The following is an 18548-nucleotide window of genomic DNA, read 5'->3' as shown; positions in this document are numbered from 1 at the left end:
TCCGAGAGGCACATCGAACCGCTTACAAGTGCTGCATATCCTAACTGGAGTCGTTGATCGCACCGGTCGTGTTTAGAGACTCCGCAGTTTCTGTTCGCAACCAAAAGTACAGGAGGAGGAGATAGTTTTGAGACGGACAGCCTAGAGGAATTTATCACCTGCACCTGTCTTTTTGGTAAGTCGTGATTAGTTCATCTGGAATAAAATTGGTCAATAAAACTTTTATACAGACTGTGTGTCGTCATGGGCGACATTGTCCTCCTCCCGTGTCAACATCCACTACACTACCATCCGATTTTTAGGGGAGGGGGTATTTTGTCCCAAAGCCGGAGCCATATTGTAACCAATAACTTTGTTAAGGCTACACTCCTAACGCAGCGGTATTGGCCTCGTCCCTTCCCGGTGATGGCAAAATTGGGCTGCTTCAGGACCCAGGCGCGGTAAGGCTTGCATAAACTGTAACTTTCCTATCATCTGATCGTAACTTCAAATCATTACAGAAATGACTCCATATCTGTATTCGGCACTGGTTGTGCTATTTGCTGGTGTGGTGACGAGCCTACCTGCTCCCCTAGCTGAACCTGACAACATGGTTGATATGACACACAACCTCGTGGGCAATGACGAGATGCCGAAATGGCCTGGGCACAAGAAATATACGTTTACAATCGAAAATAGAGGAAACTATCATGGAACTGGCCTATAGTGAGTAAAACATAGTAAGCCCTAAAACCGACCAATTTTCTTAACTGCGCAAAGCTCCACATGTCGAAATGATTCATAAAAGTTATATAACGGCCCTATATATAAGTCAACAGTCTGGTGGCGGAGAGTTGGTTTCAGTTGGTGGGTTTTGAACATTTATCAAAGGGATGTAATTTCTTTTTCACCAGCGAATCTCCTGCGGCCGTGCATATTTTAAATTACTGACGCGGCACACAAATAAACAGCTCCAAACATCAAAATCAGCAAAAATTATCAAACCTTGCGGCGGGAGTGGTTCATTTTGCTGATTTTGATACCCAAAGTCCAATAAGCGAGGGCAATGCTGGCAATGGACTAGTGGTGAGTATACACCTTATGGTGGTTGATTGTGCATTTGTTTCAGTGTCGAGTTAAATTCGATATCCCTGTCGGAACACACGGCCACCCACATGGATGCCGCAGCTCATTTGGGGAAGCCAGGGAACCGCAGAGTCCACCAGATACCTCAGAGAGACCTTGTCTCGGAGGCTGTCGTGGTGGACATCCGAGAGAAGGCAAAGGCGAACCGGGAAGCCGAACTAACAGTAGATGATCTCAAGAAGTGGGAAAGTAAATACGGTCGTATACCAAACAGGTAAAAAGATACGCTAAGATTGAGAAACCGATCCTTCAAATCATTTTTGACCACGTGGCAAAAATAACATCAGTCGGGCTCTATAGACCTGTTAGCAATGACGATGCGAGCGAATAATCAAATGGTCATCATTGCAAACTTGTAACTGAAAAATTGATTGAAGACTGCAATCTCTGATTTGTGTACAACATGTTCTTTTTACAGATTTTCGTTTTGAGCACGGATAGTGAGCAGCCAGTGATTGCAGTTTTTTGCACATGCATTCAGGTCCGTAAAAAGAGCAATTGCCAGCAGTACCACTCTGTATCGTCACATTGGGAATGACAGGAGTATACTGTGGTGATAATGCAATCGTCGTTCGTACTTTTTGTTTATTTTGTCTCTCCTTGATTTGTCTAGGGCATTCGTCTTCATGAATTCGGGATGGGAACAGTACTGGACTAACAAGACAGCATTCCTGGGGACGAAGTCGTTTGATGACATGAATAGCTTACATTACCCTGGCGTCAGTGAAAGTGCAACGAGATGGCTAATTGATGAACGGCATGTCTTGGCTATAGGCGTGGATACCATTTCGCTGGATCCAAGCAGTTCAACGACCGCTGGAACACACAGGCAAGTCACATTCTCTCCTTGTATTCTCAACATCCTCGGCGTCAAGGGTCATGTTCGCGCTCCTCCCCATTGCATATTATCATACATTAGTAACTTAGTTATGACAGTACATTACTTAAAACTTACCTTGCAATTATCTTCTTCAGATACCTTCTTGGAGAGAAAAATCTGTTCGGTTTCGAGATGGTTGCAAATCTTAACAGTCTGCCGCCACGTGGCGCCACCGTCTTCGCCTTTCCAATGAAAATATATGATGGAAGTGGCGCTCCTTTGCGGATGTTTGCATTTTGGAATAATGCGGGCTGCGAGTTCCAGCCATCTGCCCCTTTGCTTGTACTTATTGTGTTATCAGTTTTTCTCAGCTAAATGCTGAATATAACTCATTAACATCAATCTATCAATCTATCATTCGTATTGGATGAAAAATAACAACCAGAGTTCTTCTTTAATTATTTTGATTCCTAATCTGTTCAGTTCATCCTTAAGGCGGGATCAAAATGTGGCGTTTGATTGGGCTCCTGACCTTACTCTCGCTGTCACAAAAACTGAACCTCGAGGCTAATGTGACGTCAAATGCCAAATCCAAGTAACTAATACCAGTGTTACTTAAGCTTAGCATCTGTATGGTGGTCTTGGCAGAGCCCGAGACGACCAGGTTGTCTGAGGAGGAATGCACTGGCTCAGGGTGGAGACACAGCAGGCCAAAGTTCCCGTGTTTGAGATCTAGAAGTAGTGGGACAGCACTCGCGAGTGGACATCGATCAGTGGCCTGGCCAATAGAGTTGGACCTTTCCTTTTGGTTGGTATCCCTCATCCGCCCCCCCCCCCTCTTTTCTCGACTCTGTTTAGGCTCGGATCTGCTACGAGGTGCCTACATGTATGTACATGTAATATCTTGATATACAGAAAGCACACTGCAGTTTGCCAGGAATACTATACGGCTCATAACGGGTTTACAGTACCGATGCCTCTATCCCCATTCAAATATTGAAAAAAGTGCATTTTCATTTGTCCCATAATGGTCTTCTAATGACAAAGTCACAACCAGAATGCAGGGACAAGTTCACTTTAAATAAAAACGACCTGTCACTATCTGTCTTCTATCCGAACAGATATCAGTTACCAGGTCACTTCGACAGATTTCGGGTTATTCTTGTCCAGGATATCATGATATTTTGTCTCAGTGACAATGCATTCTTCCGTGTGGTCAATTTGAGCACAAACAGGCCCGGACAATAGACCAGTGATTCATGCGGTTCAAGTTAAAACCAGTCGGGCAGTGGATGTAATGTAAGTCTACATAACACTTTAGTATAGGGCATTTAAACCGTAGGCACTCAACGTACGTACACCATTCCTGCAGGATAGGATATCCAGCACATTTTAGTTAAATTTGTCCCTCAGGGTTACATTGAAAGGAATACGGTTCACTAAATCCTTATCAAAACTCGACACCATAGTAATTGTGACAATTGTCCTCAGCTATGGGTGACTGACGGCACCACGGTCGTTCAGAGTGGACAGCAGGACAGAGGGCGTAGACCATCGTTGTTGGATATAGGATTCTCCTTGTGACTTATCAGGGCCTAAAATGTCAGGGGGCTCTGGGATCTCAGTGAAATTGGAGAGGAGCCTCTACTGCGGAGTGCTGCCTCCCTGGGGGTTCCGCATCCATGGGGGAAAGGACTTCAGTCACAACCTGACGGTCTTGCGAGTAAGTTCACTATTTGAGTATTTTATGTTTATGAGGTGGTTAGTCCGTCTTTTCTCAGATTTAGCCTGTGGTAAACAGAACTGAGACGGGTGGGGGTGATATGAGCCTCCCTCCAAATGTAATGACTCTTTTAGTTTTAAATTGCTACCACAAATCCAAGGAAAATCAAAGCATTCGATGATTTTTTATATACTGTAGGCATCTTGGATCGATAATGACTGGTAAAATTACATAGGCCTGTATGGCATGACAGGTGGTTTGCAACAAAATTCATTGCGGAAGGTTGTGCGGGCTGTTTCGTTTATGTCCAGTCATGTTATTACGTGTTGTTTAATGATACATACTATAGCATAATTAACCCACAGCTCTTTCGTCCACGGATTGGTAATTGGAATTGCGGATTGGAATTTGACTTTGTGTTGATTTGAAAGATTCTGTAAAAGATTGTTCACAGGAAATGTCCCAACCAAAAAAGATTTTAAAAAACAACATTCCATTACCGTGGTAGGTCACCTAAGTACCGGTATGCGTGACCCTGTGGTTGTTATTACACAGAACGACATATCCTAGACGAGTTTTCTTTGCTTGATTACAGAAACGGCAAGCCTTGATTGTTAGCCATGTCATTTCTTTGCCAGTATTTTTCTTGCTAAAGCAAGAGAAATGTGCACTACAAACATACCAGACAGATTTAGTGTTAGCGGTAAAGGCTTGGTAATTGTGAATAGGAAACGAATGCTCACAGGCGGAGTGCTGAAAGACTCAGTGACCCCGAAAATCCCTTCCCTTTTTGAAAACGCCTCTCACTCGTACAAAAGGACCTCCCCTCTAGATATCTTGGCCATACGCCTAGATGCTCGTCTGCCCCAAGGAAAAACGCAAGTGTCAAGCATGACTGTCGACTTCCTTTGACACTTGGCTGTCACCGAAAGTTTCATATGCAATGAGTACAGAACGGTGAATGGTTGATGTCCAGCACTATATCGACAACATGAACCAGAAACAGGGGCAGATGTCCTTCTATACATGTACATGCAGGAACATCCGTCGCATGTGGTATCTGGTAACAATAGTATCAGTGCCGTACCCACACCCTTCACAAGCACATTCATTGGAAGTTCTTCCTCTCAACAGGTTACGCCAGGCAGCATTGCGGACCGCTGCGGCCTGTGGAACGGCGATGTCATCGAAGAGATCAACGGGAAGGACGCCACAAATCTTATTCATCTCGACGCGCAACAGCTCATCAAAGTTTCCGGCGAACAGTTAGAACTGGTTGTGGAGAGGCAAGTTGATCAGTGCGGCATTTTCTTCAGGTAGTTTTCAGCGAATTGGAGGTTCTGGGAAATTGAATCAGATCAGATATGAGACATTAAAACTAAGAGGAATCATTCTCATTTCTTCATTAGACGGATAATCTTTATTACCTAGATACACTTACAGGTATATGAATGTCTCCTGTCCAAAAAGAACGTCAAAAAACGATCTTCCAGCTGTTTGTTGTTTAGCAATCATATTTGCCAAGAAGGCGTCTCTGACAAAACTAATGATGAACCGCATATTAAAGATCCTCCTTTTCGTGATACATGTACTATTGCAATGATGTGACTAATCATACCGAATTGACAGGTTACCCCAACCCAACCCTTCGATTTTTCAGGCATGATAATACAAACAGTACCACTGTTTCCAATGACGGTAGATCCTCAGTTTCGAAATCGGGGCCAGAGGAACCAGGAGTACATGGAACTACACAGAGAACCATAGGAGTCGAAGTCGGGAGTGACGAAACAGATTCAGCCACACCGTCACCGGATAAAACAGAAGGCCTAACTGCTGAAAACGGTGAGACAGCTGAAAGGAATATTACTGTCGGAGTCGATGCGACAGACGTTGAAGTAGAGATTACGGTTAGCAAGGGTGAAGCACGAAGCCCAAGTCCTGCAGATGAACCACCTCCACTCCCCCATTCCGCAGTCCCGGACTTCCACGTGCGGCCGGCCCCTGTCGAACACAAGTCTACCATACCATCATGGATGGAACCGCGTTCTGAACCTGTCATGGGTCGCACCATGAAGTTATTACAGAGGAAGCTGTCCGTTGGTGAAACCGCTCCGAGGTATGTACTTTTGAACGTTCAGAGTTTTATTCTAAGCCTGCTAACATCGCTAATAAAGCTCCCAGGCTCCCCATGTTACAGCAAACCGAATTCCAAGAGATGTTTAGAATGTATCATATCATCAGCAACTTGCTGCCCTCGGTCGGCAATCATCAATATCAAACCAGTTATAACTTAAGGTGCAGTCAGCCCCGTGATATATTTTCTTCTCGCACCAGCAACAAGTGCATCTCCGCGGTATTCTTTCACGTAGTCTTTGCCAATACTGGATTATCCTTGAATTTTTCAGTGTGCTGGATAAGAGTGCCAGCAGTTTACCAGAATCAACACTGGAGAAACAGCCTTCAGAACCGAAACCCTTTGTAAGCAGTGTACCCCAGCTTCTTCAAGACGAGGGCGAGAAGAAAACGGTCCTGTGCATCAGCAAACAAAATCAAGCAGATATCCCTTCGAATCCCGTTGAACCTTCTGCAGAAGCCGTTACAGAGAAAAAGCCGTCTGAGCCGAAGCCTTTCGTGAGCAGTACTCTCCAGTTACTCCAAGAAGAAGAGAAGGAGAGGAAGAGATTGGGCGCGGGGAAACCGAAACCAAGGCACTCTCCGTCGAATTCTGTGGAATCTTCAGCGGACCCGCCACTTGGTCGGACCATGAGGATGTTACAGCAACAACTGAAAATTGGGTATGGGCCATCTCATACACATTTCTTATTCTTGGTATGGTTGATTGGTACATTACCCTGAATTATTGTCACTTTTATGGTGCATTAACTGCCTGCTCTTGCATGTCTTGTCTGTCCATCTACAAACCTACGAGAAGAAGCCACCTAATTTACCGTCCCTTTCTTTTTGCAGTGGGGATAGTCCTCTTCCAAGTGTTCTTGCACCTGATTACTCAAAAACACATGGTAGGTCTAATTTGCGGTTATCGCTCATTTGTTCACGGACACTTGGAACCGTGTTTCGTTCGGGAAGGCCCACGGCCTTCCCGATGTAATCTTCTGAGACGGAAAAGAAGCTAACACATTAAATTTGCTAGAGCAAGAGGAACGATGGTACGTTATTTCCTCTTGGCCAGAGTCATAAATCTTTTGATTTTGTGAAGAATTTGTGAAGATTTTGGTCGATTGCTCCCATGCCTGTTCTTCCCTCATAAAAGAGGGTCAATTTCACCTTCATGTCGTATCTGACTGCAGTGTCTCTCTTCTCTTGCTCATCAGCTCGTCCACGTTCCTGGGGCCAAGTAGGACGGCCATCAACAATCATTAAGGCACCAACACGGAAGGAAACAGATAACAGGCAGTCATCGGACCCTGCCTCAAAACCCATAGAACCGCTGAACAGACCTGCAGAAATAGCCAAACCTGCAGAAATAGCCAAACCTGATACCGGAAAAGCAAACGTTGGACCAAACTACCGATATTACGCTGGTCTAACTCCAACACCAGACAAAGAGATCGAACCTATCCAGGTTGGTCGTCGGAGATCCAGTGACTTCGAAAAGAAGCGTACTTCCATCGACTCCTCAGGGTCTATTGGTCAATCTAAGGTGTTCGACACCTGGACGGGCGTCTGGAAGGACCCCGAGCCAACCCGTTTGGGAACCTACCAGCACACTGACCAGACGAAGCCAGCTCCTCCTAAGGCGCCTGCACCCCCTGATGTTAAAAAAGTTCCACCGAAGTCGGTGGACACATTGGATGGTGCAGTCAATGGAGAGCCCGGGAAACCGTCTTGCGCCGGTTGTCAGCAGACTATAAAGTGAGTGGCACCTTACTAAATCTCTATAAACATCATCGACACCCAGTCATGCCAGTATAATGGAGAAGAAGACAGCATCAGCTAAACAGCAACAGCAATTGCTTGTTCCAATGGGATTGTTCTTTGTGTCTTGTCTGGTAAAGGCATTAAATTAGTATTCCTTCTCCCATTCCAGGGGAGCATTTGTGACTGCAATCGGCAAGACATGGTGCCCAGATCATTTCTGTTGTCACTACTGTAAGATCAACCTCTCTGAGACTCATTTCGTTGAAGAAGACGGCAAGATCTATTGTCAAGAAGACTATGAGCTTCTGTTCTCTCCACGATGTGCCCGCTGCAATGAAACAATATTTGGGGTAGGTATATCATAATGCAGGGATTAAATGGACTATTTATTGGTACCTAATGATATCTACACTCCGGATGCAGTAGACGGACCGGCTCCACCTGTCGCCTAGTGAGAAGACACGATCAGGATGACGACATGGACTGCCCCGGGAGTCTAACGATATCAAGCTGTCTTTCATGAACATAACTTTCGGCAGTCTCACAACAGGCTTGCACCCTTGCAACTGAAATTGAGAAACGTTAAAACTTTACAATGTAACGCTCTTTCTTTTCCTGCAGCACGCAATCAACGCAATAGGAAAGTCGTTTCACCCGTCATGTTTCGTGTGCGCCAAGTGTATGAAGCCGTTCGAGGGAGATGGGTTCATGTTGGAGAAAGGGGAACCATACTGTCAAAAAGGTATGTACAATTACTTCGAATTAAGCTGATGGAAGGGCTGAGCTTCAGGGCCTTACACTCTGCACTTTATACCAAGCTCCTGTGATATATGGGAGGGGAGGAGCATACATCTGACCCTGGTATTCGAAGATGATTATCGATTGTAGGCATGCATGTTGTTGTTGCTTGTCGGCCAAAGTCGAACTGTTAACATCGTTATGAGCCCACGCTCGTGGATTCAGTCCAAGTCTCGAACGAAGGAATCATGCAGCAGCTCCTTTCGCTCTTTCTCGTTAAGTGTAATGATTCCGACGAGCATTTCCTTCTTTGGTTTTGTCCCTGACTTGGTATGGTCATAGTGTATACTTGCTCCTTCTTCATTCTGCACAACTTAGGTATACATTAATAGGGTTATTGTAAATTTGCAGATTACGATGCGCTGTTCACAGTAAGATGTGGTAAATGTGAGGACTCCATCACAGGGGGAGAGCGGTATATCGAGGCACTTGGTAAAGAATGGCACATCCGTTGCTTTGCCTGCTCGGTGAGTAAACTCATGGTTCAGTTTTACGCCACCTCCGTGGCTGCCTTCTTGATTGTTTCCCTCATAAACAGCGCTAAAAACGACGTTCCTACCATGTAGACAGCGTAGAGATACACATGACAGACTGTCTATTGTAAGTTCTGGCTCAGTGGAACACACTCACTGGAATTGGGCCATGGTATTCCCATGGCCCGATGACGGTCACGGTGACGGTGAGGTGACGGCCTGAAGCCCGCAACCCAAAGTTAACGCATGTGATCAACCAAAGCGGAACCCAGCGGAACAAATTACAATGCGTAGTATGTTACTTGGATAACCAGACCGATAGAGCATGGTTGCATGCACCAAATGAGCGAGTATTCGTATGAGCAAGTAATATAATTCACCTCTGTGTTTCAGGTTTGCCGGACGCAGTTGGAAGGGACGAAATTCTTTGTCATAAATGGTGCGCCATACTGTCAGGACCACAAAGCATGAAGCGTTGATTTGAGGAAATTCAGACTTTATACATGCATACTGTATTGGGGCGTTGCCTACAACGACGTGAAGGTGTGTGTAAACACTTATGAACGAAACAATAATGATGTGACACCCTCAGTATAATGCCTATGGCCTTAATCACTAATCTCTAGGGATGTGTCAAAAGATCTCAAAACATTAGCCCAATCATGCAATTGTTTGTTAGTTTCTGGTTTCATTTTATACCATGAGTATTTAGGGAGTTCCACATGTGTATCCTTTGATCAGCAGTGTGTATAGTCATATTGAAATTGATTTCATCGGACGAAGTGTATCAGTGAATTTACCACACAAGTGATAAACCCAACCGAAGATTACATATGTAGGTGAAGGGCAGAGACCTGTATTCATCCACGACCGGAAGAGTCACATAGAGCTTATCAAAATGTCAAGTTGTGGTAAATACATGGCTGGGATGGACCAAAGTGGAATTAATTCTCAATCTGTGGTTGATTCTTAATCTACAGAGTCAGGCCATCACAGAAATATGCTTTTTGATAATATATTTAAGAAAATGTGGTCTCACTGGTCAGTTTAGAACTTGTACTTTGACAGGGCCATATCAATGCGCCAGTGACGTTTTGATGGATATGGTGTACGGAAATCTTTTTTTCTCAGGCAATCGGTATTGGAATTTTTTAAAACTTTATTATGCTATTGGCAAAGGGTTCTTCTTGACACATATAAAATTTTGTGCAGATTGATTGGTCCAATGAGTACTTTTTTTACCAAAACCTATGCACAACAATGTACACGTAATGTACACATGTTTTAATAGAGGACTCTGGCCTGAAACCGCTGAAGATTTTTAAAGTTCAACCCTAACCCTCGGGGTGCGGTGGTAGCCCGCGTGGGACTGTGTTTACAGTGCGGAGGAGTGATGGATGGCTTGCACGAATGACAGCATCTTCATCAACAAGGCTACCGAGATCGCAAAGTGCCTTTAACGCGCTCCATAAAGAACTGTGTGTTATGATAAGGTGGGCATTAGACTTGTTATGGTGAGATGGAAGGACAGCATACTATCAAAGGTGTTACTATGTTCTAACCATACTAGTCATGCGGAGTAACTCGTAAAATTTAATCACCAAGATAGTATTATATCAATATCATGATCCCCGCCACATTAATCGAATTATAACATTAAAAAATCTTTCCTAAGTTGCACTGTGACGTTGTTTTTTATTGAGTTGAGAGCCGAGCTCATTACTGGGATTTCTGTAGTCGGATGGAACAAATGACACCTGAGTAAACCCCATCAGCTTCGCTGGTTAGAGGATTCATGCCCATTTCGCCTTGTGTTAATTCGCCTTTTCCCATTCCGCCTTCAAAAATATACATTTCGCCTTCTCCCATTGTGAAGGTGAGGGCAAGTTAGGAGAAGGCTAAATGGGAGAAGGCGAAATAGTATAAGGCGAATTAGGTTAAGGCGAAATGGGCAAATACCGGTCGGAGTCACCGTTTATTCAGTTCATTCACATTGGGTGAATGCACTGGGAAGACATCTGGTGAGAGACTTTTAAACCAACAATGCACTGGAAAGACATCTGGTGAGAGGCATCCAAACCAACACTTGTTGGTTTAAAAGTCTCTCACCAGATGTCTTTCCAGTGCATTCACCCAATGTGTTGGAAAAGTAGCTCGAGTGTCCGGGGTATGGAAGAGCATCGTTTTAAATGTACTCCGCCTATCGATATTTGTATTTTGTATGCGATGTAGGAGTATCAAAGTAGAGTAGAAATTTAAAATCTCCCATGTCCAAGGATATAATTTCCGGGGAAAAAATAGTTTTAGGTTGGAAGACCTAAAAGTCTTTAATCACGAGCCTTCAGTTTTGGCTTGGCCACGTTGTTCGTAGTTAGTCCTTGACCCGTCCACCTTTGCAGCATAGTACCCCACACCTGAGGACAGGTTGTGCCTTTGAGACCGACTGTCTTGATGTCTTCATGTCTTCACGCTCTTGGCGATCGCACTGGTACCTTCTGGCGAATAGACAACCGAGCAGACGAATCAAACGGTGATAAAGTTCCATTTGTAATATACTGGGACAGTATTTTAACAGTACAATGTATACTGCTACATCCAAGCGTCTAGCGTCTAGCGTCTATCTTTATCGCTTTCTAAACAAAACATTGTTTTCAATTCTATGAGCAGTGATCATAGTAAACTTGCATAGCTTTCATCAATAGTTGCTGCGAATCAAAGATATTGTTGTAACACACATTTGGGGGAGTGCGGGCATGTCTTGGGAAAGCCCCGTGACGTCACGCTTGGTCAGTAGTAAAACTCTCAAGGAAAATGGCGGACGATGTGAATTCTTTCTCGATTTTGATTTTACTTGGGTTATTTTACCTCTTTAAAAACGGTAGGTTCAAATTTAAACCTCATGGATAACATCTACAGTTAAAACCCTTCAAATCACCCGAAGATCGGAACTCGGAATACTGCCGATTTCTTTAAAACATGGTTCGAAATCGAAGTCTTGTTATCGAACCGAGTCCATATTATAGTGGAATACATTGTATTTGGCTCTTCGGGTGTATGTACATGTACTATGTCGGCCCTTGTATTGTATGTACAATCTGTGTGTGGGGAACTGTGCACTGATTTTGGATATTTCTTTCGACTACAATACGTTATTCAGCTCAGATTGTGCGATCTATTGCAGCATTTTCTTTTTTTTCAGCTCTCGTTGCATTCTTCTATTTTACCAAATTCCTTAATCTTTCAGAAATTGATTGGAGTTTTGGCTTTTGCATGTTGTTGTAGGCCTACTTTAAAAACAAGTCCAATTTGCTTCAGGTTGAAGCAGTCTTGTTCTGTCAAAGCACCCTTAATGTCAGATGTCAAACTTTGAAGAACACTTAGAATATATAACGTAAAGGGTCCAGCTCGTTTTGGGTAAAAAAACGATTGTAGTAAAATTGAAAATTCCCCTAACAACTCGCCTTTTTCTTTACCATGTATAAATCCAGAATTTAAAAAAATTAAGACATCTACATACATGTACATTTAGGATGCCAGCTTCAAAGTGCTTCCCTGTTATAAACCAGTGTTGACAGTTGATTGGGTAGGCTGAAAGAGATAAGTGTTTCTTCAAAAAATCCAGAAGGGCAGGGATTTTGAAAATTTAAAAAAAAGTTTTTTTCCCGATGATTCGGAAAAGAGCAGCATGCAGTCTGGTCCCGAAATTCAGGATAGCAGGAAAGTTGGTTGGCTCTTCGGGCTATGAGCCCTCATAAAAAAAGGTTTCTGTGTAATCGGGTTTTAAAGTGTGGTCAGGAATAATAGACGATTTTGCTACTGGGTATTTTCTGTGGTTTATTTATGCAGGAGCATGCACCCCCATTTAGGCGTGCTTGTAATTTGTATGGCTTGTTTGTGTTTGTATTTAGAGGCGATAAGCTGGCTTCGGTTCTGGTGTGCTCTTTGTAACAAAATTGTTACCAAAGTGGACTCCACACCATCTGCTCCATTGAGTTTTAGTGGTTAGGTGGCACTGGCATGAAACTGGTAAAAGTTTTTAGTGAGAAGAACTGCGTGTATAAGCCTCCATATTGAGCCTGCAAGTCAGATGAGAGAATAATATGCTTTAGATCTAAAGGGATGCCCTATCAGCCCAGTCCTGGTTGTAATCAGATGACCAAAAGGCATGGAATATGTACGTGGTTGCATCTGTTTTTATTTCATGTATCAACTTACAGTGAAAGCAAGACTTTAGACAGAGAGTGCAAGATTTTGTTTGGGATTCATGTTTCTGTTTGTGAACATGTAGACTAGACCGCGGGCATCTTGGGTGTCTTATTTTGTTCAAATTAGATTGGATGTACATGTAAAAAGCCATTACCCCCCACATGGAGCAGAAAGTAGGTCAAATTGGATGGTCTTATGTTATCTTGATGAGGTGGTAAGAAATCTTTTTGCCAACTACATCCAATTTTGCTGTACATGTTTGCACGAGCAAAAGTTAATATTTTCCAACTTGGTCGGTAAATCATGGTTATCTTCCGCAACCAGGTAGTCTAGATGTGTAATAATCGGTTCCCTGTAATCCGATTAGCCTAACTATGGCAACTGCGTGTTCCCCAACAGGAAAAGCACCCATAAAAAGGCAGTTAGTTTCATTTTAGCCTGGAGAAGTCCTATCAACATGATCAATAATCCTGTCCGGTGACAGCTTGCACAATACCGATCAGGACCCTGATGGCCGATCTAAAAATCATCAGATTTATGCATTATGCAACCTCCGGCAATTTATGATGCAAATTGTGTACAAGAAATGCAAAAATATCGAAGAAAAAGTATAGCATGAGTGATTCGCGCCATAAGCTGGTGATGCGAGTTTAGCTGTGCAGATGGCTTGTTGATAGCAAGGAATTGTATACTCTAAAATGTCATGGGTTTCGTCACACTATTCTTGAAAGATGAACACACAAAAATGGTCTATCCCAACTGCCTGCACTGCACATCTTGATGCTCTCTTGAAAAAAAACTGTTGTTTTGCTGAAAGTAAAGTGGTATTGTGGCAGTCTGAATAGCAGGTATGCAGTCTGACCGAATGACATTTTGCCATCAAACATACATGTACACTTAAATAGAATGTATTTTAGAAAAGTCTGTCCTTGGCACACAAAGTGTGGTACATGTACCCCACTTTTAGGTAGTCCCCTTAAAAAGTGGTGCCATAGCATTTATGGAGTGGTGTCATGCAGACTAAAGCTGTCGATAATTATAGTAAATTTTCCATTTATATTTTTTTCTACCTGACTGTTTTCCTCAAATGAAATAAGTGGCCAATCAGTCAGACACCAGCATGACACTGGGCTCTTTCTGAGCTATTATTTCAATTCATCCTATGTAGAGCAGTCAATTATGGTGTGTATCAGAGTTTTCCTACCTTTGTGTTATGGCAAGGAGTAATTGAGTGGGCCATTATAACTTACTATTATTGTCTCATAATTTACACTTTGAACAATTATGGGACAAAGTTACACAAGAGCAGTTTTCACCACTTATTTCTAGCGATTGAAAAAGTGGCTGGTCTCCTCAAGAGGCCTTATTCTCTATACTCTTTGCAAATCATCCCCATACCTTTGCATTTCTATTCATTGCTCCTCATCCAGTACAAAATGTACATCACCAGATTTAGAATGCTAAAGGCTGCATAGTTTGCCAATATTATGATGGCAATGCAGAGCTTCTAGCTAGAAGTGAGCAGTTGGTTGGGATTCGACGGAGCAAAAATCCTCGTTTGCCAGGGTGCTTTTGCGTCTTCGTGTGACAGGGTCTTCATTTTCTTGTGCAGATAATAATAAAATGCCCTACTCAAGAGTCAGAGACAGCAGGAGTTGCAACTATCCACCCCATACACCAATGCTGTTATGCAACAGGTAAAACTTATCTGGTGGTTCCTGTATGGAAAGTGCACGAATGGTCGTGTGAATTGTCATCAAATGGATCGGGACACCCTGTGCATTGTAGTTGAAGAAGGGCTAACCTACTTTATGGACCCAATTAACTATTCAAGCAGAGGTTCGTAATTCACCTATTTTCGTCTGCTCAGTGGGTAGATAGAAGAGATCGTTCATGTTGTAAATTACATGTTTGCCCCATGGGTCACCTAATGTTGGTGCCTCCCCTCTATTCTGGTTCAGCCAGTCTTTATCTGGATGGTTTGACAATGAGGAGCCCAAGGTGGTGAAATGGGGCTCTTCTACCTGATAGACACCTCCCCTCTAGAACACAATGAAAAATGTTTGGAGAGTCCAGGATGCCCGGGGCATCAACCTATTCGGGGTGCAGTCTGTCCCTTTGCATCTCCTGTGGACTCAGTCGTTGCATTTGGTGCTGCTTTTGACTCCCAAGTCCTTAGCCATGGCACTTGACCCCAATACATGTAGGTGTCTGCTTACACTACTGTAGGCCGCTGATGGTCAAAATTGGTGAGAGGAGGAAAACTTGAGACCAACCTTTGCAAAGGTATTCCTGTTTGGGAATTCGGAAGTGGTTGGGTATAGTCTGTGATGCTCTGATTACTGATACCCGTCCTTCTCGAATTGAAATATGATGGATGGCAAATCAACTCTGTTGATCATTTGTAGTTGTGATTGAAATGCAGATATTATTTTCCTGACTCATAATGAGCTATTTGGGGTAATAAACAAGCAGACAAAAGTACCAGAAGTATAACTCTGTGATTCAGATCAGTGAGCCAGACACGATTGTTTCTCCTTTGCACTGGGTCTTTTTGTTTCCTAGTCTTGATGATCTGTCTTCTCTAAAAGGTATGAGGGTGAGAGGTGGGGCATACACATTGATCATTGTAAGCTCAGCTGTGATGTAGCCCGTTTTTAACATATTCCTCCATTCGGCAGAAAATTTGTACATTCAAGTGTACTCTGATTGTAGAACATGTCATTTCAATCTGTCATTGATAACAATTGCTGCAAAACTCCCCCAGACAAACAGATTACAAGTATTATGATTGTACAAATCTTTTAAATGGTAAAGCCGCTTACTCTCAGCTCAAGGAGACCAACCATTACTTCCACTGGTTTGGGCTCCAAGAGTTTCTTGCATAAGGTTGGCACAACAGTCTGGCTACTCAGCTCAAGGCACAATATGTTCAATCTAAATCAATCTGATTCTAATGACTTGTAAAACACATACTTTGATTGTTTTCATGTTGTTTTTTTCTGTTCTTACAAATTGCTTCGTAACTTGTAGCTAGCTGGAAGTAGCAGAACTTGATACTAAATTCAGAAGCTCATGACAACATGCAAGGGGAGGAGAATTATGATGATGATGAGAAAGATAACCCTGATCAACTTGATACCTATTTTCTCATTGCAATCTTAAATCCATTTGCTTGTTTGCATGAGCCCTAGAATGAAACTGTGAAGTCCTTCTCATGCATTTTGAAATACTAACACAGCTTATGTAATTAGGGGGAATATGTGGCAATTTCCTGTGAGATTGAAAATTATGTATTTCCTCAACAATTAGGGGTACGGGTTCAAGAGGTCACATACTCGGACTGGAGAAAATCATGTGGTTGGGAATAACCAAACTTTATTGACCGTAAAGTGTTTGCCCCTTCTCGGACTTACACCAAATTGAAGTTGTGGCAAGAAAACCTAATATGGCTGCCTGGTTTTCAAATGCAGTTTGAACTCATTGAGTTTCTACATAGCTTTTTCATTCTCAACATCTTTTAAAAGAAATTTTTCATTTGAAAGCAGTATGGTCTCTACCGCTACTAAAACCTGAAAGACGTTAGTTGGCTTTTGTCCCTTCGCTGTTGGACATGTCCTATGGCCGTGGGACATCCTTTTAATTGCTTCAATTAGCACCTAATGTGTTGTGAGAGACATGTCCCCATTGTGCGACCGCTTTCACAGGGTGAGTGGCGATGGGGGAGGGGGCATTTTATAATCTCAGCAGTGACATGAGTTGTACTTGTAGAACGATGTCTGAAAACATAAGCAAGGCCATTTTGGTGTTTGGTGTGCCAACATCTCAGGTAAAATGTTCTTTTGTAGCATTCTACCCCAAAATGTAGATGCAGAGGTCACCTCGACAGAAAATACTTGGTCGTGCCGGTCGTTATGTTTGTGTGGACCTTCTTTACACTTCTTCCATACTTTCCTATAAGCAATCCAAGTTCTCTCATTTTGAACTGATACATGCCATTGGTGAATCCCATGTATAACAATCTGCACAACAAAATCAAAATCATTTGTGTGAAGACATAACATGCACTGGAGGCAGCAGTATTTGTTCTGTAGCTGTGTGCATTCTGAAGTGCATGCATCTAATATTGTTATCACTCCACACAGTAACATAGCAAGGAGCCGCAAATTGTTTTTCCATTGGATGACTTATCTTCCCAGCGATAATCTAACATCATCATTGCATTGGCAGGTTGAGTGTCATCCATATTTTCATATGAAACATGAGTAAACACTTGCAAGGCTTTCAGCGAATAGCATTGGATGAGCTGTGTTAGCGATACCCCTAGAATGATTTTTACACGGCTGTACATTCGGCTGTGTATCGTGGAGCATGAAGAAATGCACTTGCAACATTCGTGCATCCAGTAAAGCACATCAATGGCTTTTGCAAACTGACTGTTTTTTGGGACGATGAAAGATTTTTAACGCTAAGACCTGAAGGAAGCGAGTTCATGTCTGTGAGTAAAACAGTTTATCACGGGTCATGACTTTGATATTCATCCGAGGTTGCAGCGATGGTCGCTCCTTCAGAAGTCATTTCATCTCTTATTATAGCCTTTTCTGCAGAGGGGGTGATGATTATTGAGGTAAGAGCTGCCAATGTATAACCTCTATATCAAGATTTGTAATGTCGAGACTCTTAGTTGTGATGTACAATTCTCAAAAATAATTGGCCTTTGTGTGGCTTTATTGGGGTCAGGTCAGTTTATCTGGAGAGAATGATTTTTTTGTTTGTTCAACGCCATATGGTCTTTTCAGATTGTGACTTTAAAAAAAAAGGGCATTAAAAAAGACTTTGGTGATCACCATCCTTCAAATGAACATATATGACTGAGTATGGGACAAGGTAGGCTCCTTTGTTTTCAAAATGGCACTTTCGATGCACTCTGCTGAGCTCCCTGATCAAACATCTAGAACAATATTTATAGCATATTCCTGTCAAAATGCAAAGCTGGCTGTTCACAGGCTCTAGGAAAATTCGTCCCCGGAAAATTCGTCCCCAGAAAACTCGTCCCCGGAAAATTCGTCCCCTAGGAAAATTCGTCCCCGGAAAATTCGTCCCCGAGGATAATTCGTCCCTGGAAAATTTGTCCCCGAGGAAAATTCGTCTCCGGATAATTCGTCCCCGAGGATAATTCGTCCCTGGAAAATTCGTCCCTGAGGAAAATTTCGTCCCCAGAATATTTGTCCCCGGAAAATATGTCCCCTAGGATAATTCGTCCCTGGGAAATTCGTGCCCGAGGATAATTCGTACCCGGAAAATTAAACAAAAGTTGAAAGTTTCTGACATTACTTTCTACTTTCGACTTTTCTCATTCAGTGTTATATCTCTAGTTACTACCCTACTAGCTAGTTACCTACTCCACTCTTTTCATAGTAGGTAGAGGTAGGCAGGCGAAATAATTTATTTTTTTACAAATAAGTATTTTTACTGGTCAGAATGAAAGAAAAACTCTAAATTCTTCAATAAAATATTTCGC

The 18548-nt window shown here is 42.8% G+C and overlaps 3 protein-coding genes across 4 annotated transcripts in view; all 3 read left to right on the top strand.

Moving 5' to 3' along the window:
- Window positions 1–8: 8 nt before the first annotated feature.
- LOC135482612 (isatin hydrolase-like) lies at window positions 9–2347 on the top strand. The gene is made up of 5 exons (XM_064762809.1): window positions 9–175; window positions 501–705; window positions 1109–1339; window positions 1739–1954; window positions 2101–2347. Exons 2-5 carry the CDS (start codon window positions 503–505, stop codon window positions 2318–2320), a joined length of 870 nt encoding a protein of 289 aa, XP_064618879.1. The 5' UTR covers window positions 9–175; window positions 501–502; the 3' UTR covers window positions 2321–2347.
- Window positions 2348–3258: 911 nt separating this feature from the next.
- Window positions 3259–10481, top strand: LOC135495288 (PDZ and LIM domain protein 7-like). 2 transcript variants are annotated; one of them, XM_064783761.1, is made up of 10 exons: window positions 3259–3668; window positions 4803–4954; window positions 5329–5787; window positions 6077–6466; window positions 6639–6691; window positions 7004–7544; window positions 7720–7900; window positions 8172–8292; window positions 8700–8815; window positions 9215–10481. In XM_064783761.1, the coding sequence occupies exons 1-10, from the start codon at window positions 3546–3548 to the stop codon at window positions 9290–9292; spliced, it is 2214 nt and encodes a 737-aa protein (XP_064639831.1). In that variant the 5' UTR covers window positions 3259–3545; the 3' UTR covers window positions 9293–10481. The 2 variants fall into 2 exon arrangements, with proteins under 2 accessions (XP_064639831.1, XP_064639823.1); XM_064783753.1 differs by having other exon boundaries at window positions 4803–4984.
- A 1126-nt stretch (window positions 10482–11607) lies between these two features.
- Window positions 11608–18548, top strand: part of LOC135495276 (bone morphogenetic protein receptor type-1B-like) — a 29778-nt gene continuing 22837 nt past the window's right edge. Inside the window, exon 1 of the mRNA XM_064783743.1 lies at window positions 11608–11699. Within this exon, the coding sequence (XP_064639813.1) occupies window positions 11633–11699 (67 nt within the window). The 5' untranslated portion in view covers window positions 11608–11632. The remainder of the gene's footprint in view (window positions 11700–18548) is intronic.

This window comes from Lineus longissimus, chromosome 1, assembly GCF_910592395.1.
Source record: "Lineus longissimus chromosome 1, tnLinLong1.2, whole genome shotgun sequence".
NCBI classification, from domain to species: domain Eukaryota; kingdom Metazoa; phylum Nemertea; class Pilidiophora; order Heteronemertea; family Lineidae; genus Lineus; species Lineus longissimus.
This window is presented reverse-complemented; position numbering and strand designations above follow the sequence as displayed.

What these genes read in the sequence shown, in the direction of transcription:
- LOC135482612 (XM_064762809.1), top strand. Translation starts at nt 503, where the DNA reads ATGACTCCATATCTGTATTCGGCACTGGTTGTGCTATTTGCTGGTGTG. An exon ending in TATCATGGAACTGGCCTATA is followed by an intron (nt 706 to 1,108) that starts GTGAGTAAAACA and finishes CATTTGTTTCAG; the next exon opens with TGTCGAGTTAAATTCGATAT. An exon ending in ACGACCGCTGGAACACACAG is followed by an intron (nt 1,955 to 2,100) that starts GCAAGTCACATT and finishes TATCTTCTTCAG; the next exon opens with ATACCTTCTTGGAGAGAAAA.
- LOC135495288 (XM_064783753.1), top strand. Translation starts at nt 3,546, where the DNA reads ATGTCAGGGGGCTCTGGGATCTCAGTGAAATTGGAGAGGAGCCTCTAC. An exon ending in CAGCAACAACTGAAAATTGG is followed by an intron (nt 6,467 to 6,638) that starts GTATGGGCCATC and finishes TTCTTTTTGCAG; the next exon opens with TGGGGATAGTCCTCTTCCAA. An exon ending in GGTTGTCAGCAGACTATAAA is followed by an intron (nt 7,545 to 7,719) that starts GTGAGTGGCACC and finishes CTCCCATTCCAG; the next exon opens with GGGAGCATTTGTGACTGCAA.